General features: G+C 38.4%; 2 protein-coding genes across 8 annotated transcripts in view; both read right to left on the bottom strand.

Annotated features, from left to right (window-relative positions):
- Positions 1-5001: 5001 nt before the first annotated feature.
- The window catches only part of ZBTB44 (zinc finger and BTB domain containing 44), a 68816-nt gene continuing 50968 nt past the window's right edge, over positions 5002-22849 (bottom strand). For 4 of the 7 annotated variants that reach the window (XM_041770309.1, XM_041770308.1, XM_041770307.1 and 1 more), the window contains 4 exons: positions 17734-17818; positions 16235-16398; positions 14327-14627; positions 5002-12328 (listed from right to left, as the gene is read on the bottom strand). In XM_041770309.1, the coding sequence (XP_041626243.1) occupies positions 12046-12328; positions 14327-14627; positions 16235-16398; positions 17734-17818 (833 nt within the window). In that variant the 3' untranslated portion in view covers positions 5002-12045. The remainder of the gene's footprint in view (positions 12329-14326; positions 14628-16234; positions 16399-17733; positions 17819-22849) is intronic. The other 3 variants (XM_041770312.1, XM_041770311.1, XM_041770313.1) reach the window with 3 other exon arrangements.
- Positions 20125-20577, bottom strand: LOC121499561 (60S ribosomal protein L30-like). The gene has a single exon (XM_041770314.1). It carries the CDS (start codon positions 20530-20532, stop codon positions 20185-20187), a length of 348 nt encoding a protein of 115 aa, XP_041626248.1. The 5' UTR covers positions 20533-20577; the 3' UTR covers positions 20125-20184.

Raw genomic sequence — 22849 nt, 5'->3', positions numbered from 1 at the left:
TCGTCCTCTCCTGCCCCTTCCCTGCTCCTCATCCTCCCCTTGCCCCCTCCCCGTCCTCCCTGCCCTCTCCTCGTCCTCTCCTGCCCCTTCCCTGCTCCTCCTCGTCCTCTCCTGCCCCTTCCCTGCTCCTCCTCGTCCCCCTGCCCCCTCCTTATCCTCCCTGTCCCCTCCCCGTCCTCCCGTGGACCATCCCCCTCCCCTACCCCCTCCCCCTCCCCGTCCTCCTGCTCCAGGCGGACCCGCAGGGCCTGGACCGTGCACTGCGCAGGCCGAGCAGGGGAGGTGCGACAGCAGGGGAGGTAGCCGCGGGGCTCAGGAGCTGCGGGAGGACACGCGTCTCCTCTCCTCGGCCCTGATCTGAGCTCAGCCCCGGAACCGACTGCCACCCCGTTCTCCCGAGGACACGGAGGCCCCCCCAAAGCCACGGGAGGTCACCTAAGGATTGCAGGGGTCGAGGGAGTGGCAGGACCGGCCTGGGCCCGCCGCCCCTGGGCCGGTCCCTGAGCTCCCGAGGTGACTCCTGGGCCATGGTGGTTGGCCTCCGCGCCTGCCCTCTTAGCTCTTGATCCTCCCAGAGCAGGCCCCTCTGGCCGAACCGGCGGCCCCGCCTGGACTGCCCGGGGACCTCCCCGGGGCACAGGGCAGAGGAGCCCCCGCATTCCCTGCACCGCCCAGCGGCCTCCCCCGTTTCGGCCTCCACTACTCGGGGCCTCCTTCCAGGGAAGGCCCAGCTCCACCGTGGCCTCCTCCACGCTGCCTTCCCTGATGCCTCCCGCCCCCTTCTCCTTCACACTTCCCACGCACACTCTTCGGGGTTTCTCTCATGGCAACCGGTTATTTTAAAATTTTGTCTCTAGAATTCTTCTTTACCTCCTAAACCAGCATCTCCTAAAGTCAGGCTCCTGGTGCAGGAAGCTCTGGGAAGGGGACGCACAGGGATGGACCTGACGGGAGTCAACCTGCCAAAGGGAGGACGGGCAGGGCCAGGGCTCTAGAGAACAGTCTGGGGAAAGTCGGCCGCCTGAGGACTTGTTCTCAGAATTACAGCCACACTCCCGCGACCACATTCAGCCTGAAACCTCACACCTTCCTCTCCAGATGAGTAAGGTGGGTGCTGGCAGGCTCAGGCGGCGGCGCATGTGACTCTTGGTCTTGGGGTCAGGAGTTTGAACCTTACGTTGGACACAGAGGACTTTAGGAATTTTTGTTTTTAAAGAGATTATTTTATTTAAAGATTTTTATTTATTCATGAGAGACAGAGAGGGAGGCAGAGACCCAGGCAGAGGGAGAAGCAGGGTCCCTGCAGGGAACCCGAGGCAGGACTCGATCCCAGGACCCTGCCGCTGCCCCCCACCCCGCCCCAGTGTCCCTCGGGAGTAAGGCTCCCATACACGAGAGTCCTTGAGTTCACGGTGTCAGACGCTCCGGGGGAGAAGACGGGACAGTCCCTGCAGCCCCAGGCAGGGAAGGGACACACTGCGGGCGGACAAGGCCTGTCACGCAGCTGCCATACACGAGTGTGGTTGAGTATTTTACATAGAACTCACTTCACTCTCACAACTAGGGGCGCCTGGGGTGAGCATCGGTCTCGGCCCAGGTGGAGTGCGCCAGCCGCCCCCCCTTGTGTTCTCTGGCTCTTCCGAGAAAGCAAACCTTAAACATGTTTCTCGCAACCACGTGCGGCTAGTGAGACCGAGGAAGGGCTTGGAGCCAGACACGAGGTGCCGGGGGGCAGCCATCGGGGGCGGCTGGGCTGCTGGGCCCCGGGGGGGGGTGCTGGGGGTGGGGGGAGGCTGAGTGGGGCGCGGCCTGAGGGGTGGGGGGGTGGGAAGGGCACACCAACACAGACGGACGGTCAGCATCTTCGGAAGGAGGTCATACGCAATTTTTCCAAGTTTACCTGGCGCAAAGGACAGAACACTCCCCTGCACGCCCGATTGTTACCCTCCCCTCGAGGTGTCCCGAGGTGCTGGAGCCCGCAGGACCAGGACGGTTCTGGGTCCCTCTACAGCTGCAGCCCCCAGCCCTTCGCAGGGCCTGCAGGTGGAGCGGAGCGCAGGGCGCCCGGCCCGTGGGGACCACAGGTCCACTACGACCTTCCCTGCGTATCTCGCCCGCTGTCGGAACTCCACGAGAGGTGCGTTTGATTTTTTAGTAAATTCTACACCCAACGTGGGACTCAAACCCGCCACCCTGAAGTGGAGTCACACGCTCCTACAGACTGAACCAGCCAGGCTCCCTACGTGCTGGCATTTCATAAACTGTAAAACATACCTAGAAGGAATTTTTACTCATCTTGTAGACTCATTTGCATTCAAAAAAAAAATTCTGCTCCTAGACAGACATGATCACGCACACAAGTCCTGCCATGAACTGCTGCTGCCTGGAGGGCCCGGGAGAGCCTATGCCTTAGCCCCTAATTTTTTTTTTAAATTTTTTATTTATTTATGATAGTCACACACACAGAGAGAGAGAGAGACAGAGACACAGGCAGAGGGAGAAGCAGGCTCCATGCACCGGGAGCCCGACGTGGGATTCGATCCCGGGTCTCCAGGATCGCGCCCTGGGCCAAAGGCAGGCGCCAAACCGCTGCGCCACCCAGGGATCCCCTTAGCCCCTAATTTAAACTGGTCTAAGGACAAGGACGTGGACGGGGGTAGGGTAGTATGCTGAGCAAAACAAGTCACAGAAAGACAAAACACTATTTCACTCATTCGTACATGGAATTGAAGAAATGGAACAGATGAACACGGGGATAAGAGAGGCAACCCTACAGAGAACACACTGAGGGTTGCTGACATGGAGGTGGGTGGGCGGATGGGTTAAATGGGGGATGGGTGTTAAGGGCGGGCACTTGCGGTGAGCCCGGAGCGTTGCATGTAAATGATGAATCACCAAACTGTACACCTCAAACTAATATTACACTATATGTTAACTGGAATTTAAATAAAAACTTGAAAAAAGGGGGGAAAAACGGTTTACAGGAATTTCATTTGATCTTTTTCTTTTTATGTTCTAAAATAACTTCCCCAACACAGGGGCTCTAGAAGGCAAGAATCATCAGAGGCAATTCACCTGAGGCTGGCCCGTGCTGGAGGGTGTGTGCCAACGTGCTGCTAAGCCTAAGGATCCAGGACCTCCGGTCAGAGACAGGCCCACCTACTCACTACACCATCTCCTGCGCAAGGCAGTCAGAAATGTTAGCTGCGGGGAAAACTAGGCAGGGACAGAAAGCAGGGTGTGGGGTTATGTGTGCAAGTCCCGCAAAATAATTCTGATGCCAACTCTGCCCAGAGCTTCTGCAATATTCACTTACCAATCAGGGGTGAGGAAAACAACTAGAGTTCCCTTGGTCCCCAAGGGTGTTCAAACCGGAGTTCAAGACAGTTTGTTGAGGAATTTCTTTCTAGATTGAATATGCCTCTTAGTTTTTCCATCTGTATAAAAGTTTACCCATATAAAAAAATTACACTAAACTCTGGGATTCAATGTTTACAAACAAGTTTCCCCCATGTAAACTCTTCACGTTTGTTTGTTAACTTAGTTTAGTACTTAGAACAAACATTCCTGTTCAAAAGAGGACGTCCAAACTCTTAGCTTCAACTCTATCAGGTGAGGAGACAAACATCTTTGGTTATTACATTTGGCATCATTCTCTGAAAGGAATTACTCTGGTACGTAAATCATATGCAAATCAAACTCTAGATATAGATAACCCTTAGTATGTGCTTGAACTGCGCGGGTCCACTTATGCAATTTTTTTTTTTCCTTTGGGGATACAGTACAGCACTGTGTGCTTTTTTCTTATGACTGTGACACTTTCTTTTCTCTAGCTTACTCTTCGGTAGGAATACAGTACATAATGCATACAACATAAAAAAAGTGTTGACTGTTATCAGCAAGACTTCTAGTCAACAGTAGGCTATCTAGTAGTTATTTTTGAGAGTTCAAAGTTATACGCAGATTTTCTACTGTGGGGGGGAGGCACCTGTAAGCCCCACACTGTTCAAGGGCCGACTGTAATCACTTTAATTTCTACATTCTACATTCTATATACAGCACCTGTGGCTGAGTGGAGAACCCGACAGTTTGCTGTCATTGAATGGTTTGGTAAACAGTTGTTAAAAACACTCCACACAGGGGCGCCTCCGTGGCTCAACTGGCTCAAGCATCCGCCTCTGGACCTGGGTTCAGGCCACGACCTCAGGGTTGAGGTGCAAGCCCTGCACCGGGCCTCTGTGCTGGGTGTGGAGCCTGCCTCAAATTCTCTCTCTCCGCCCCTCCCTCAGCTTTTCTCCCTCTTTTACTTAAACAAAATAACCCGCTTGGCACATTCACTGAATGAAAAGAATGCTTCTTAAAATGTACCCTCTTCCTCCCTGAACTGAAATCTGAAGTGATATCCTAGTAGCTTGGGACCAATGAAATAATTTTCTTTGCTTGTTACTCATTCTGTATAGATCAATTATCATTAAAATCCACATCTAGATGAATCTAAAGTTAGAAAGCCCTCCCCTTAGGCTCTCATAGGCTCACTACCGGTGCCATCAGCTGCTCCCCTGGCCCCTCCGAGCGACTGTTTTCTACTTTCTGGGTGTAAGATATTACTGAAATGTTACCAAGAGGTCTTTCATCAATAAAGTACAATTGCAGAAAGATTTGGAGCAGCTTATAAAGATCCAACGCACCCTTCAGGAAGTAGCCTTGCCCAAGAACCCGGTTCAATAGCTCCAGGATCTGAGGAGTTTCTCTAACTAGCTTCCTTTGTGTCTTTTTCAAACTTAGGGCCGGTGTTTGTGGGATCTGTGCACTTTCAGCTCTTTTCTTCCTCGCCCGGGAGGCTGCTGTGTGCAGTCAGTCTAATGTAAGACTCTGGTCTGTGCACGCTCAGTGGATGCTTATTTAAGTAATGCATTAGTCTGAGGACTTTCTCATCCGCTTTTCTCAACCAGCACCACCAATTTCTTCCTTCCCGCTAACAATAAACAACAAAGGCAGAAGTTTTACTCCATAAAGCATTAATAAGATATTTTAATGAGGAAAAAAAAATCTTAGTCTTATGTTTCTATTCAAAGACACTCAAAACTAGTTTTCCCTGCCCATCCCTTCTAACTGCAACTTTATTTGTGACCATGTAATAAAGGCCAGTTTAAAGATTTTTTTTTTTAAAAAGTTTAAACCTTTTTAAAAAAGATTAAACAACCAGGCTAGCAAAAAGGTACTCAATACATACTTTCCTTATATCAAACAAGCTAATATTTCAGTACAATGTAACTATACAGAATATATACAATACACATATGTTCACAAAGCAAACACTATAGGCTCAGAACAGATTTGAAAAAACATGATATTCACATTGATTACAATAACTCTAAAAATGATTGTAACGTTGAAACGGCACTTAGTTTACAAAAAAGTCACAAAAATATATATATATATGTATATATATATATGAAGTCACCAAGAACTATGGTTCCTGTAAAATACTAATAGCCAGATACTAGTATATAAAATGTGAAGTTCTGACATTGTATACATTTTTAGGAAAGAAAACAAAATCCCAAAACCGTTTTCATTATTGTTGAAAGTCAAACATGCCAAGTAACTTAGCTATGGCCACTGTCACCAAGTAAAGCCATATTTAAATGAGATGACGACTGGATACAAAGCTGGTGAACTGGGGACTGGCACAGTTAAGAGAGTTGTACTGGTTCTAGGAGAGGGGAGAAGACATGAAAACACCCACCTACATACTTTAATTCACATTTCTGCTCCAGCTTTACCCTCCCCCAAGGGTTTCACAAAATGCCAGGCCCAAAAAGAATCATAATGCTGCAGAAGGTAAAAAACTTTCCCCCAGACTTCCTTGATGTTGGCCTACAGGAAAATATTGAGCATGCATTGGCTAAACAAAGCAGTCAGTCACCCATCTGGAAAACTGTGGTGTACAGTTTCCTTCCAGGCTGGTTGTACTAGAAAGTACTCCAGTTTTTAAATGGAGTCATATTCGTATGTTAGCTCTGTAAAATATTGAGCTACTGTAGCAGCAAATATGAAAATACAGAAACAAAATCACAATTTTATTTAAAGATTCATTTCTGTGACATTAACACAATTTTTTCCCTTCGTATCTGTCTCCTATAACTAAGCCATCAATTTCTTCTATCACTGAAGTATGGTCAATTTCAATTTCAATCTGACTTTCTCATTATGCTGCTGTGGAAAAAGACAAGTCCTAATCCTGGAAAATCTTAATTTACTCTTAAAAATGAGAATACAGGAATTTCAAAGTAAAAAAAAAGTCTATTCTAAAAGTATCTCACAAATATATATATTTAAATATTAAAATAGGCTACCTAGGGTTTTTATAAAATGGCTTTTGAAAAGATAGCAGAGGCACAAAGAAGCCATATACTATCTTCCAATTGGACATAAGGTGCCACAAGGGTGCCCTACAAAGAGGCAGGCAATATCTATCTGATGCAACAGGAGGCACCAGCAATAACAGAAAAATCAAATATATTATTGGTACTTGGATCAAAACCAAATCTTATTCTATTAGGGACAGTTTTTTTTTTCTTTTTAAATATCTTGAAATATAGCATTAGAAGCCATCACTTTGTAGAAGGAAGAAAACGAATAGTTCACGTTCTTAATCCTTCCAAATACCTGGTGGCATTCATTTCAGGCACCTGAAAGATGAAAAGCAGTGCAACTTTCAATAATTTAATGACTACTCTCAGTATGAGAGACTTTACATTGCATCTACCAACTTGAAAATTAAATTGATAACTGAAATAAAACAAAGCTTTTAGAGAAAACACATTTATAACCTAATCACAGAAAAGGTTCTCTTTAGAAAATAGCTGTTTCTAGAACTGCACGAAAGGCTTCCCACCTTTAAATGAACACAGCTTCCACTGATGCCAACGGAAACGTGTGTTAAGGGGAGATGACTGGCTCTTCTTAAAGCAGGGAAAATTTATCCTTCTTTAGAAGGTGATGTACTTTGGTAACCTGAACCTGAATTCAATTACAGGATGATTTTTTTAGGTTGTTTAATTGGATTATGAAATCTGGATATAGTTAGAACAGCATTTGAGAAAACAAGGATAATTTAATAAGAGTCATGACACTAGCCCCTCAAACCATCAAGCAGCGAATTTTATCAATAAATCATCACAACGGAACCCAGGGTCTTAAGCTTAATCAGCAAAATTAGTCAATTTAAAAGAGAAAGGCAATAACCAAAGAATTAGATTTTATAAACCAGGCACTTCAAACTGAAATTTAAAATTTTTAAGTTAAAAAAATTTTTAGAAAAAATTTTTTGCTGTCAGTCAATGGTCTCAACTTTTAAATTCTTTGTAAACTATAATGTACGTAGGAACCTTGGTATTAGTTGTAACTGGCATGGGGCCTGCACAGAGGAAGCTTAAAGTAGCATGAGCACTTTAAGGCAGTTTCATATTTTGATACCGCCAAACTGAGATTCCAGTAACATCGCCTGACATCTCTGCAGAGACTATATGTAAAGACCTGGAACTATTTTTTTCTATCATAAAAATATAATCACTACAATGTAGTAGAAATATCTAAATGTATTAGAATTTAGCATGAGGTAAAAAAAAGTATAGCTATGATGTCACTAAGCGTCTAGGTTTCATAATCTGATATAAGCTTAATTCTCCCACTAATAAATTTCAACACATTAGTAATCTAAAAACAAAATATCCACAGAGTGTCTGTTCCTTAGTTGAACCTGGAAATTGGTTCAATTCTACTTCATTGTTTAATCTGAACTATGATTGCTTTTGGTAAATTTGTCTGTGGACTTTCCAAATAAAAATACCCTATCTCACCACATTCTATCAAGCAAAAGGACACTAAAAAAGTGGGTATAAGGCAAAATAAAATATAAATTTTGACCATTTTAGCTTAAAGCTAAAGGAGTATGCTTAGCTATAAATATTCCTCATAGATGCATTTACTATAATAGCACTCTCCCCAATTTTGTTCCACTGCTTTAGAAAAGAAAATCTAGTTTCTATACATTCTTCTCTGTTACTTTTAAAATCTGAATATATTATAAATAAAGTATTTTATGTCAATAACTTAGAGTGAAAATCACATTTTTTTACCTTTTAGCAACTTTGGGTCACTTGCAAACGCAAACTTTACTAGCCCCTCCCCCCCTCCCGTTAGTACCTAGAAAACTATTCTCTCTCACTTGGATGTATATTTCAGTTATTATTTCACATTTTGCAGATGAGTGAAAATAGAGTCAGTGCCACATGAAAGTTTCTAATTCTCTTCGTCATCAAATCTCAAACTCCTTTCATTTAAGGTATTACAAGTTTAGGACTGCTCATTCATCAAGCAATAACAATAATTCTCTCCACTGTCATTACCTTATACAGTAATGTATTTTTCAGAGACTACAAAGCTAAGAGACTAAGACTGATCTGAGAATCTTCAAAATAGAAGCCACTAAATAAGATAACTGGCCTCTATTTAGATTGATTACAAAAATAAAATAGTGAGTGATCAAATAAAAGAATGAATGAGTTAAATACAACTTCTAAAGTTTCCCAGGGAATCATTTATACAATGGGAGAGTCTGGCTCAGTAGTTAGAAGGTAACAAGAGTTACCAATGATACTGCATTAAACATGCTGACTAGTCCATTCTATCTAATACTTTAACAAAACACAAGTTTTTGTTTTTTAAAACAAAGGGCATATGTCATACATGGAACCTAATTACCTAACCCTGAATGGTTGCTGAAACCCTGAATGGTTGTTGAAAGGTTAAAATATAAGATGGAATGAGGCTATTTAAACATCTTAGTACACTTTGTCTCACTGAAATTGGGAATTTTAAAAACCAGCAATGTACTAACTGTGCAACTAATTATGTGAAATACAAATTAAGAAGAGGACTTGAAATTCCAAATAAGGAAAAAAAAAAGAAATTCCAAATAAGAGAAATCCATTTAAATATATTTGTTGATAATCCATCTGTATCCGTTTATAAAAATTGAAATAAAAAACCCTCCAATATTAATCCCTTTATTTCTGAATTACTATAATCACTGTCATGCTAGACGCTTCCACTGTTTGAATACACCCCTAAAAATGGAAAGAATGACCGCAGGAGCTGTAACATCCAGTATCACAGCGAACATCTTTAACTCCTTCCTAAAGTGTATCACACCTATTTGGTAGCATAGAAATGGAAAATAAATGCTTTTCTTGTATAAAATACTTGGTTTTAAAAAGGCAATTTATCCCGCTTCCTAACATTTAAGCCCTTTAAAAGATCACAAAGTTACCCTCTTGGGCCTTAACAAAGACAGATATACTTAAGTACTCTAAACTGGAATTTTTTTCACTGGAAATTTCTAATGGATGGGATAATATAACTGGCTTTCATCTCTGCAATGTTTTCCATATACTCTGGTAAAACTTACACATTCAGGTATCCCTCTCTTTGATGAATTTTAAATAAACTAAATAACACTATATACAATTATCCCTTGCAGCTTAATTTCTTAAAACAGATCCAAAAGCTAAAAACCCTTAAATTGTATATCAAGAAAAATGTAGAGCCTCAATGAAAGAGAAAAAAAGCCTTTGCTATATCATTTTATGTTAAAGATTTGTTAGCTACCTGTATTGCTAAGATTTGGGGAATAAACACATCAAGTATGCATTTTCATAGTATATTCAAATTTTTCATTAAACTTGGAAATCTGTGCAATTTGTAATTACCGATGAAAATTTAAAGTGTCCATTTGGGAAAGAATAGACAGTGGTGGTAATCCTACATTCTGAGAACACAGGCTACTTTAGAGCTGCCAAAATTGTGGGCTCTCTTAAAGTAGAGTTCTCAGCACAGGGGATGTGCTTAAACACTTTCAACCATACAAATCCCCAGTTTTCTTTTAACCTTCCTTTTTTTTAATTCCTTAAAAAAAAAAAAAATCTTAAAACTGAAGGCAACAATGATTCCTGGTCATAATTTTACCTATTCTTTTTTTTGTCAATAACTCCAAGGTTAATCCATTGGTAGTCATGACAATTTTCAAGAATATGTAGGACAAAAAAAAAAGAAAAAAAAAAGAATATGTAGGACATTAAAAATAAAAATTCCTGACCTTTCTAGTTGAGACACAGCAGTACTGTTACTAATTAAGTTACCCAGTCTGTTGCAAAAAGTAATTTACCCCTATTAGTAAAAAGCAAAATTGGTGGAAGCCCATCACATAACCTGTGTACGCTGATCCTCCTAAAGGTAATATACCTGTTTGGGAGTAAAGGGGGAGAGCAGGTTCAAGACAGAGATAAGGAGTTGGAAACAAGTTAAAGAAAGAAGGATCTGGAAAAAGAATGTTGCCTCAAAAAAATCTTCAATGTATTTACTTTCCCTTCCTTTACATTTGTGGGAGGAAAATCAATCATAAAATTAACCAATTAAAAAAAATGAAACAATAAAATCACTATAACTTAAAAGTGAATTTTATTATTCAGGTCTAGCACCCGGACAAAATTAAAATCTTGTGTTTTGAGTAAGAGACTGTATTTAGTTTCTTTTTCTAATTTAATCAGGTGTTTTCATAATTATTAAACTTTGGGTCTATACATAGAAAAAAAGTTACTCAGAAGTTCATTGTTCATGGAGTCATGACTATCTAGGATCAAGGTCAGTGATGCTTTAATGGCAACAGATGAAAAGTATATATACTTCAGTCTAGAATATCACATAAATTTCAACTATAAACCAGGAAGTTTCTTTTCTTTTCTTTTTTTTAGCAGCAAAAGAAGTGATATTAATTTAAGGTTTTTAGTTTTCCTTTAGTCTTAACGATTCTTTTTTCCCCTAGATTTATGAATCATAGATCATTAATCTAAAGCCTCTTATCTTTTACATTATTGCTTACATTGTGTAAAAACTACACTAACCCTTTTAATAAACTTGGCAATGTCTAAAAATATTTTGGAACAAAAACAAAATATCACTGACATATGGAACTTTGTAAACAATCTTAGTTGGGTTAAGAACATAGCCTTAACAGAGAATTCTTTTATTTTGTCCAAATCAGCACAATAGAAACATCCCCAAGATTACATAAACCTATATATAAAATATAGAGTATCTCCAATATTTTTCCTTTATATGATATCATGCCAGTATATGCAAGAGGAAGTACTGTTCATGGGGCAAGAGGAAAAAATGATTTAGGCAATGACTAATTAGCCAGGTATTAACATTCAAAGACCAGGTAAACAACAATTTTAGTCAGAAAAGCAGTATTAAAAGAGTTCCTATAAAGCTGAGATTCATGTACTTCATTTTCCACTCCTGGTCACTTCATGCACAGCTGACTATTCTCAGTCATGGTTCTTTGCCTTCTTTCACAGAAAAAAGATAGATTTGGAGTAGTACTAAAAAAGTTCAGGGAATGCCTATCCCAACACCAAATTTTCACCATGAAAAAAGAGAAATGACAAAGCTTAAAAAAAAAAAAAAAAGACTACACTGGATTTCAGAAGTATTTACCCTAATTATTTTTAAGAAGTCTTACCGTAAATATTTCCAAAACCAACAGGCTTTACAAAATATTGTACAATGTCCTGTGTATAGGAGTAAACATCTATTCAGGCTACCTGTCAAATTCTGTTCAGTAATTTGCTTCTGGTGTAACCTTTCCTCTCAGGAAGGTCAACAATCATCTGAATTCTTCTTTATCTAATGTTCTCGTTAGCCTAGTTTTAACAATGGAAGAAGAAACTGATATATGCCTTAACTAGCTCTCCTTAAGTCTCATCGTTTCGATTTTGTTTCAACATCATATTACTGTGCACTTACAGAAGCAATCTCTCAGTCATGAAAAATAAGACATCAATTGCGGGGCTTACAAAGTAAAAAGAGAAATTCTTTCCCACATTCTTCTTTGTTTAAAAAATTAAGTTAAATTTAAATGTACAAGACCAAGCACAGGCACTTTCCAAAAACCAAAAATGAAGCCAAACCATGAAATTACTCAATGGTTATAGAAGACAGCTCTGATTTTGGGGGGTCATCTCTGGTTGCCTCAGTACAAGCACTGGCCTTTGGCTGCTCTGGCATTTCTTCCTCTTTTTCTGCCAGCCCACCAAGAGACCCCAAGGGGAAAGTGCTTTCACAATTCTGGGTCGAGGAGACCTGTGAAATTACAGGCATTTGAACAGAGGAGTTGCTTTCAAAACTGTGTTCTCCAAGGTCATACTGAACAAGGGTCTCTTCTTGCTCCTGGTTTAAGTAGTCCGGTACTAGGAAATCACTAGATAAGAGGCAAAGGATGAAAGAGGGAGTTAATTTTCAAACCAGTAATAAATTAGCCACAATAAAAAGACCTGATTTGTAAAACAAGATTGGGATTTTTCATTTCTCTAATTCTTGATTGATTATAATTCAGGATTTTCAATTTCTAAACTTTCCTAAATATGAACAGAATCATCCATAAGAACCAAAGTACAATCAACTCTCTTTACCACCATCTTAACAGTAAGATTAGCACCTTCACTGATACTTTAGACACCTAAATAGCTTTTTTTGTTCTATGTAGAAGAGTTTCTGTATACAAACAAATGCAATTAGCATGCTCACTTAAGCAAAGATCATTTGAATAACTTAACCGTTCTTGGATTATATACTAATTAAGAGGTATATAAACCTAGCTTTTTATTACTTCCAGGATAGAAGTTGGTTAAGAAATTAAGTCCTTAGGCATAAATGGCATTAATTTGAAAATGAATGTCATGAGACTGGTTATATTATTAGTCCTTAGGACATATTCATTAATATTGAAAATATTTAATATTCTATTGCTAGAATTAAATATTTAATTTTTGAATATGGACAGTAAAATATATCAAAATGTTAACAATAGTGGAGAGTCTCCTTGAGTGGTGAGATGAGAAAAAAATTTAATTTCTTCTATTTTATACTTTCCTACATTGACTAAATTTTCTACTATATGCATTTTTTGTAGTTAAAATAAACATTATAAAATAAATCTCAGATGCTTTAATTAAATCCTTACTGAACTTAAAAAAAGTTCATTCTACTAGGACTATCAAGAACTAATACATTCAGGAAGATTATTTTAGAATTTGTCCAGTATTAATAAAAAAAAAATTAAAATTTGTTCATCTCCAAAGGAATTTAAAATGTCCTGTGTTATATTTTCTAAAAAGTCTTTAGGTGTTAGATAGGAGGAATGGGATGATAGAGGGAAGATACAGGCAACAGGAGTGGTTAACTGAGACACTATTTTAGTTCTGAACAAAAAAACGTTTGATATAACATGTAGAATTTAGATTTAGTGATAGGACAACCAGACACCCAGACATGATTAAGCATGAATGTCAGGTTGAAGAGAAAAACAAAATCTATGCAGCAATAATTTGGAATTTATTGAAAAATAAGATATAAAAAATATATATGACTTAAAATTTAAAAGTTTAGGGAGATTTTATAAAAAACAAAAAGGATTCCTATAGATTTGTATTTCTGACAAAATATTAAAAAAGGACGATAGAATTTTATGTCTAGAGACCTTAGAAATCATCTTTAAAGCTTACATTTTATCTTTCTCTATGTTTCAAGCTTCTTCATTTGTAAAGTGACATGTTCAATTATAACAGCAGTTAGTGGTAGAGCCAGAACTAGAACCTGATTTCCTTGGATACTCTATAAATCAGAAAGGAACTCTATTATAATAAACTATTAATATTAAAAGCATGGAGCTCTAAACTGAAAGAAAAAGGAAATTTGATCTAAATAATCAAATCCATTATAGTGGCTGTTGGAGTTTCTTTCTTTATTGATAATATATATTCTTTTGTATAGAATTTAAAGAGATGAGAAGTGGTTAAAAATTTTTGACATCCAAAGGGTATGAAGTAATTCAATATCACTAAGATCATCTGACAGGGTAGAATTTCCAATAAGGTCTATATTACTTTAACCTTATGTTACTGAAAAAAACAAAAACACAAAAAACAAAAACAAAAAAAGACAAAGCAAGAAGTAAATGGTCTACTTCTGTAGGGAAAAATTTCAATTATCAACTAGGAAAATATTTATAATTGTATATATTTAGAAGATTCAGTAAAATTTTATCAGATCAGGAGATCAGAGTATGGATAGTGGGAATTTAAAAAGACTGTGATTGTTTAGCTGGCAACCTGATAAAAAACACAGCAGGCTGCCCTAAAAGCAGGAAAAGAGAGTTTAGTCAGCAGTTTTCCTGGTTCGTTTTTGTTGTGCACCTCACCTGCTCTGGAAGTAGTTTGCTAGCTCTGACGCTTCATGGTTCAGACTCCTCAGGTGCACGATTAAATTTCCAGAGTTGGTGAACATGGCGCCACATGTTTTGCACTCGTAAATCCGAGGCTTGCGGATAATGTGCCGGGAAACCCTCATGTGGTGTTTATATTCCCCGAAGGAAGTGAAAGTGGCACTACATATCTGGCACCGGAAACAGCGTTTACCTTCATGCTTTAGGCGATGCATCTTAAGCGAGTAAGCCCTGGTGAACTTTTTCCCACAGCGGTCACACTGAAATGGTTTAATTCCTACAAAATCAAGCAAAACAAAATATTATCTAAAAACAAAATAAAATGAAAGGTCACAAACCTCGCAATTTCTGAATTATAATTTTGTAGCAATAGATAATTTAAAAAGACAAAAATCACCAGCAAAAATGGATTCCAATTCAACATCTCAGAAAAGGTACAGAACATTTGAAAAGTCACTAGTGCTTAAAAAAAAAAAATAAAGAAAGGCATTAGAAGGAGATATAAACTAATATACTGAAGTTGACTTTTGAATATTCTTCTAAATCATCTATTTTATAGACTTAAAAACATAATTTAAACACAGTTTTTAAACAAAATTGAAACCTCCATAAATTTATTATTTTATTTCATTAAAGTAGTAAGGGACAGTTTGTTCTGAAAAGATGGAAAAAGGACCTAGTCTTCATTCCCTGACAGAGAAATGAGAAGAAAAAAAGAAAAATCTAACATCTCTGAATGTAATTAATAATCATGGTAGAATTATCATTTGGTGAATTGGGTTTTTGTTTTGTTTATTTTATTTTTTTGTGAATTGGGTTTTTGAGCATTTAATGTGAAGTGATAGAAAAAATATATAGAAACTAATATGTAAATCATAAAGTGTATTGTCTCTTCCAATTAATTATTACAGTTTTGGCAAAAAGCCCTTTAAAAAACAATCTGTTGGGATGTCTGGGTGGCTCAGTGGTTTACCGCCCGGCTTCAGCCCAGGGTGTGATCCTGGAGTCCCGGGATCGAGTCCCGCATTGGGCTCCCTGCATGGAGCCTGCTTTTTCCTCTGCCTGTGTCTCTGCCTCTCTCTGTGTGTCTCATGAATAAATAAATAAAATCTTAAAAAAAAATTACAATCTGTTGTTTTAATAAAGTCATAGGGAATTGGTGTTAGCTCAGAACTTAATTAGACCTATCTATGGCACAGGAAAGTAAGATAATAACATAGCAGAAAACAGTAGCAAAGATTTCTTACTCATCAGAGGTCAGTGTTTTCCCACAAGAATTTTGTTGCCTTTATGTAATATTGAACTTAAATTTCAAATCTGTTTTATGGATCATTTATTTAAAATCTTTTGTACTAAAAATTACTACAGTGCTGATTAATCAGGGTACAGAGAAACTTAGGATTAAAGAATTGAAATTAAATTATTGTTTAGTTTTAAAAAACACTTACTTGGAAATAATTTCCAACCTTAAAGTGAACTTATAAGAAGAGTGCAAAGAACACCAATAAATACCCTTTTAATTTCATTTGCTCTACTATTTATATTTGTGCTTTATTGCACATACATACCCGTAATATACCCAATACCTTTTATTTATTAATTATATACACATACTCCTTCAAGTTTTATTTTTTTTATTATTTTATTTTATTTTATTTTATTTTTTTCCTTCAAGTTTTAATCTGAATACTTATGCCTGTAGCAAATATGTTAAGCAGATAGCTTTCTAACACTGTACCATTTAAGCAACAGAGTTAGGCTTATCTGATTTCTCAGAGACATATTTTTTAAACTCAAAAACACCTATTTTCTATTTTTAACGTGGATTTCTAAATATAATTTTTCAAGTACTCATTTATGCAACAATAGAGAAGATGACATTACCTGAGTGGATGAGCATGTGCTGTTTTAGGTTCTGAATACGGGTGAATCGTACCCCACAAGTTGGACACTGAAAAGGTCTATCTGGACCATTTGGACTTGGTCGTTCTGTACTGCTGGTAGAAGGAGCAATGTAGAGTTGGTAGGGATACTGAACATTTTCCAATCTAAAAAAACAGACCAAAGAAGGCAACCAGATTCTGATTTTTAAGTTGAATACACATTTCTGCACAACTTTGAATAAAAGAAAAAACAACTTTTGAGAGTTTGACTGTTAGATTAAAAGTTTCACTGATGGCAATATGAAAAACATTATTGTCCAGAATATCCAGCATCTTAAGTCACACATCATGAATGATTTTACACCAGGCATCCTTATCTCTCTAATCCTTTCCTTCCTACTACTGCTTTAATTTAGGCCTTCATCAGTCAAGGCTGAATTAGCAAGTCCCTCTCTTTAGCCCTCCACCCCTTGAATCCCCGTTCTTCTACTTCACAGTCATCTGATTAAATCAACCCCTCTAAAATCCTGCAATGGTTCACTGTTACCGTCAGAATAGAGTCCAAACCCCTTTGCAAGGCACAGGAGATTCCTCAAGATCTGGGTGCTGTATACTTGTCCAGCCTCATTTCTTCTCATTCCCCAAACATACCATGTACCAAACAGATCCTCATAGTTCTCTCTCAAGGCTGGCTTCTGTACATTTAACTGATGACGATGCTGTTTTGAGATGGTTAAGACTAGATGAGCAGGATTTAGATGGGGAGTTAGAGGTCAGGTCTTGGCCATGTTAAGTCTGAAATGCCCCTTAAACATCTATGTGGAAATATGAAGCAGGGAGGACAATTTGAATATAATGACTTGGGGACTGTGGGTCTATAGATGAGGACCTGGCAATTGTTCTCTGCAGTAGGTCAAACAGTAAATATTTTTGGCTTTGTACATCATATGATCTCTGTTTCAACCATTCAACTTTGCATTCACAGATAATATGTAAACAAATGAGCATGGTTTTATTGGAACTTATTTACAAATAAAAGAAGTGAACTGGAATTGGCCTGTGGTTCACAGTTCACCAACACCTGATACAGATACTATTTAAAAGTGATGGGCCTGCATAGTTTTAAAAATGCCAAAAAAATCCTGTACAGGTGGTCTAATTTATGATATAACGATATCTTTACTCTGTAAAATAAAATGAGGCACTAATAAACTTCTTACATAATTCCCATTTGAAATGTTTGGATTTGGGCAGCCCTGGGTGGCTCAGCGGTTTAGCGCCGCCTCCAGCCCGGGGTGTGATCCTGGAGTCCCAGGATTGAGTCCCGTGTCAGGTTCCCTGTATGGAGCCTGCTTCTCCCTCTGCCTGTGTCTCTGCCGCGCGCGCTCTCTCTCTCTCTCTCTCATGAATAAACAAAATAAAAAAAAAAATAAAATGTTTGGATTTACAGTTGCAAACACATTCCTTTATAAGAAGATGACATACTATGTTGGTACTAACCGATCATCATCATCTGCATGAGCATTAGTGCTAGAAGTGCTTTGAAGTGTGGGTAACCCTTCAGTGACGCCTTCATCTACTGAGCCTGTGAACAGAAGGACAAAAAGAGGACAGCTGTCAACACAGTGATATAAATAAACCAATATATTAATTGCAATCTGCGTCTCCAAGCCCCTAAAACAAATATAAAGAAATTTTTAAGTAGAAATCATATATAAGACAGCAGCCTTATATTACTACTTAAATTTTGTAGAGTATTTGATATAAATTTCAGAAACAAGCAAATTCAAATGTAAAACTAAGCAAAAATTCACATAAATGTTAGTAACAATCATTTAAAGAAACACCTATTTTTGAAAACTTGTGACATGACTTACTGTACATAGAACTTTTACATAGAATTCAAGAGAGCTATAAAGTGAATACATACCTGTGTAACCTCCATACAAGTCCCACTAAAATACTGCTAGCATCCTATAAATCGTTTACCGTTCCCTGAACACAAACTCCCTCCTTCCAAGAGGTAATCACTGTCCTATCTTTTGTGGTCATCATTTCCCTCCCTTTTTTCTTGTCCCTCTTCCCTTTATTTATTTATTTTTAAAAGATTTTATTTATTTATTTCTGAGAATACACAGAGAGGAGAGAGAGAAGCAGAGACACAGGCAGAGGAAGAAGCAGGCAGGCACCATGCAAGGAGCCCGACGTGGGACTCGATCCTGGGTCTCCAGGATCAGGCCCTGGGCCAAAGGCAGTGCTAAATTGCTTGAGCCACCTGGGCTGCCCCCTCTTCCTTTTAATAGTAATGTTATTTCCAACACATGTACCTACAAACTAGGGGTTCGTTCTTGTTGGGAGCATAGCCATGAACCAGCAAGGGCTGCTTTTACACCAATGGCAGAGCAGAGTCATTGCAGTTGTGACAGAGACCATGGCAGTTATTCTAAAATATTTACTATCCTCCTCTTTAAGGGAAAAAGCTGCTCTCACCACCAACAGTACCGTTTTGTATTACTGCTTGCAAACTTTACATAAATTGAGTTACAGTATATAATACTCTTCTATCTTCTTTCCTTCAATATTGTGGACTGATCCATGCTATTACAGGTGAAAGTTTACACCGTTTATAATATTCATAATCTATCCATTTCACTCTTAATGTACAGTTTTCCATTATTTTGGTCTTGTTTTTAAAAATCCTGGGGTACTTGGCTGGATCATTCAATGGAGCATACAACTCTTGATCTCAGGGTTGTGAGTTCAAGCCTCATGTTGAGTGTAGAAAAAAAAAAATCCTTCCCTATCTCAAATAATCTTATGAAAGATTTTGTTTTGCCCTTGACATTAAGGTCTTTTCTTTAAGCCACCTGGAGCTGATTTTATAACCAAATACATTTACTGAAAAGTTTGTCTCTCTGCTCTGCAGGCCTCTAAGTGTATGGGTGTGTTTTCAGGTTCTCATTATATTAGTCCCATCTGCTTGTCTGAACTTACATTAATGCCAATCTTCAGCTACCAGAGCTTTATGATATCAGAGCAGCAAACAAGTATTCTCACCTTGTTCATTTGCTACCTAAACTCCTTGGCTATTCTTGGCCCTTTGTATTTATTTTTTAAGATTTTACTTATTTGAGAGAGAGTGAAAGTAGAAGAGAGAGACCAGGCACAGAGGGAGAGGAAGAGGGGGAAGCAGACTCCCCGCAGAGTAGGGAGCCCATGCGGGGCTGGATCCCAGGACCCTGAGACATGACCTGAGCGGAAGGCAGATGCTTAACCAACTGAGCCACCCAGGCTCCCTGGCCCACTGCATTTCTTTATACATTTTTTTTAAATGAGTTTGTTAAGCATAAATGATAATAATCATTCCATTTCCCCACTTTCAGTTTGGAAATTATATAATCTTTCCCTATTTTTCTGGTTACTTTAGAAATTAGATAATTATCAAAGTTTGAAGTTAAAACCTTTGAATGTTAAGGATCTGTTTAACTCCATTTTCTACACATTCTTATTCTGCAACTCACAAATTATATTTTATTTGTTTTGAATAAAGTACCACAAAACATCATTACTCTTTTATGCAGTGTTTACCTACATTTGTCCATATATTAACCTCTTCCTTGTAATATATTACTTTCCATCTATGCTCACTTTGCTTTTGCCTGAAGTCCATCCTTAAGAGTTTTCTTCAGTGAGGATTTGGTAATGATAAATCTATTTTTGTTTTTTAAAAATATCTTTATTTCACCTTCATTCTTGAGAGATATTTTTGTGTGTTAACATCTAGATTAGTAGTTATTTTCTTTTAGGACACTGAAGATATTATTCCACTGGCTTCAGAAGTCATTCTTCTGAATGTAGTATCTTGTTCTATCTTTTTTCTTTTTCTTTCTTTTTTTTTTTTTTTTAAAAACAAGCTCTGGCCAGTTTTATTAAAGAAAAATTTTGCATGATTTACTTTTCACCAGTCTGTTCTGGCATGCTTCTAATGATATCAGAATCACCTGGATCAATGATAGCCAGTGTGCATACTCTGTAGTATTTCCCACATGCTGTGCCCAATTCAATATTATTGCCACTGTAGTGATGGACACCAGTTTTGGCCAACATGGCGTAGTATTCTATTTCAGATTTCCTCAAAGCCAGGCAGTTGTTGGCCAGGATGACCAGTTTTGCTTTGCCGTGTCTGATCATTTTCAGGGTCTGCTTGTACCCCAGCACGTACTTTCCACTTTTCATAACCAGTTGGAGCCTAGAGTTGATCGACTCCAGCGACTTTTTCGTCTTCTTTGCGGCCACCATCTTCCTGCCTTAGATGCGGGATGGCCCCAACCAACAGCGACCGCCAAGATGGCCGGGATCTTGTTCTATCTTATTTTCTGAATTTTCTCTATAATGTGACTAGGTTTGTATTTTTATAATTCCTATTTGAGATTTGCTGGCCTCTAATCTATGGATTGATGTTTCATCAATTCTAGAAAATTCTCAGCCTTTCTCTCTTCTCTTCTTAGGGCTTTATCAATCTATGTTTGTATTGTCCATACCCTTTATCCTCTTCTCCAAAGCAGTTTCTCACCGTTGTCTCTGTGATGGTTCATTTTGTGTGTCAACTTGACTGGGCTAAGGAGGCCAAGATACCTGGTAAAATATTATTTCTGGGTGTGTCTGTAAGAACATTTCTGGCAAAGATTAACATTTGAATTAGTAGACTGAATAAAAAGCAGATGCAGGGGGAGGTAACATCCAATCTGCTGAAGGCAGAATAGAACAAAAAGGTAGAAGGGCAAATGTGCTCTCTCTCTGCTTGAGCTGGGATATCCATCTTCTCCTGTTCTTGGACATCAGCACTTCCAGTTCTTGGGCCTTTGGACTTGAGACTTACATCATCAGCCCTCCAGTTCTCAGATCTTTGGAGTTGTACTAGAATGATACCACTGGCCTTCCAGGGCCTCAGCTTGCAGGTGGTTGACTGTGGGGGTTATCCTCCATTATGTGAGTGAATCCCTCCTAAGAAATCTCCTGTATACCTGCATATATTGCATTGGTTCTGTTTCTCTGGAGAACCTTAAAACAATACAGTCTCTTTTTGGGAAGCATTCAGGTGATTTCTTTTATCTTCTGATTCACCAATCATCTCTTCGCAAAATCCAAGCTACTGCCAAAATGTTGACAGAGTTCTTTATTTTGGTTACTTTTTTCAATAAGTCCTATTTTTTTCCCCTCAAATCTGCTTCAACTTTTTTTTTTTTTACAGTATACTGTTGTCTGTAATTATTGTTCATGCTTGTTTATTTCATTAAACTTGGTAAGCATATTTATTTTATATCTGTGTGAAAACTATGCCAATTTCTTTCTGCTGCCTGTTTTTATCTGTTGGTTCTCTTTCTGCTATGTTTCTTTGTGTGTCCCGGTTGTTTTTCAGTGGTTACTGATCTTGAAAATGATTTATAGAGAGAATGATTCACTTAGGTTAGGATGGATATGCTCTCTTCAAGAAAAACTTTGTTTGCTTTTGCTAGGTTCCTGGAGGGTCGTACCTAAACCAAATTCACTGAAATTCCCTGGCCTACTTGTACACGGAATAATCAGGATCTAAATCTGCAAATGGACTGGTCAGTGGCCACTTCTCAGAGATGTGTTTTTTTACCTTTTCCTTTCTGTCTTCCAATCTGCCCACTGTCAAGGCAACTATTTCTATAGTTCCCTGGGGTCTGGAGGAGGGGGAGCATATTTAGTTGTAGTGAGGAACTTACTGTTGAGCAACTTCTCTTAGACTTCACAACTTTCATGTGCTCTGGGTCTTGACTTCTGTTTGCCTTGCTCTTTGAGTTGATGAACCAAAGCCCATGTGTGTTCTGGCAAATGTCTTAGGAAACAACTGGTTTCAGTGCTCTGATATACATTTACCTCTTTGGGTTGGGCTCCCCTACCCCCAAGTTTAACTTGGCAGTTTCCCAAAGACCTTCCAAATACTTTTAAGGTAACTTAAAACAAACAAACAAACAAACCCATGTTGTTGTTTTTTGTGAGAGGGAGATCTGAAAAATCTCGCTTGTTCTGATCAGAGACTGAACTCTGCCAATGTATTTATCGTATGCAAATAAGCTATGTTTCACCAAATGAACAAATCTGAGCTGCTAAAGTTGCGTAGTCCACTTTAACAGAAGCATGCTTCTGGTTGCAATATTTTAATGAAAGCTAAAATGAACTAATTGTAACACTTTGTACAATACCATATACAAGTGGATATTTAATAACTATCATCTGTCGTTGGGACACTTAGAATGAAATTTCCTTCCGATGAAAACAGAATCCAGTACTTCAGTTTTCCCCTTTGGAACACTTGAATTAGCTGACATTAAGAAATGAATACATTTTCCACTTAAGTAAATTCCTCCCGCCCCCCCCAACAAAAAATAACCTAATCCCTTTTAAAGCATCCAAACTTTAGTTAAGTCATTTGTGTTAAAAAATTTGTGACATTTTGCCTTGACTTCTTAAAGAATACTAAATATAACTTGTTTCTTGATAACTCATGGCAATCAAAGACACCAATTATTACATTATGTTCTAATACATTGATAGTGATTATTTTTGAAAGAAGATGGGACTATGTGCA

The sequence above is a fragment of the Vulpes lagopus genome, chromosome 10, assembly GCF_018345385.1.
Source record: "Vulpes lagopus strain Blue_001 chromosome 10, ASM1834538v1, whole genome shotgun sequence".
In the NCBI taxonomy this organism is placed as follows: domain Eukaryota; kingdom Metazoa; phylum Chordata; class Mammalia; order Carnivora; family Canidae; genus Vulpes; species Vulpes lagopus.
This window is presented reverse-complemented; position numbering and strand designations above follow the sequence as displayed.

Bases quoted from the DNA above. Each gene is read 5' to 3' on its own strand.
- LOC121499561 (XM_041770314.1), bottom strand. From the start codon at position 20,532: ATGGTGGCCGCAAAGAAGACGAAAAAGTCGCTGGAGTCGATCAACTCT.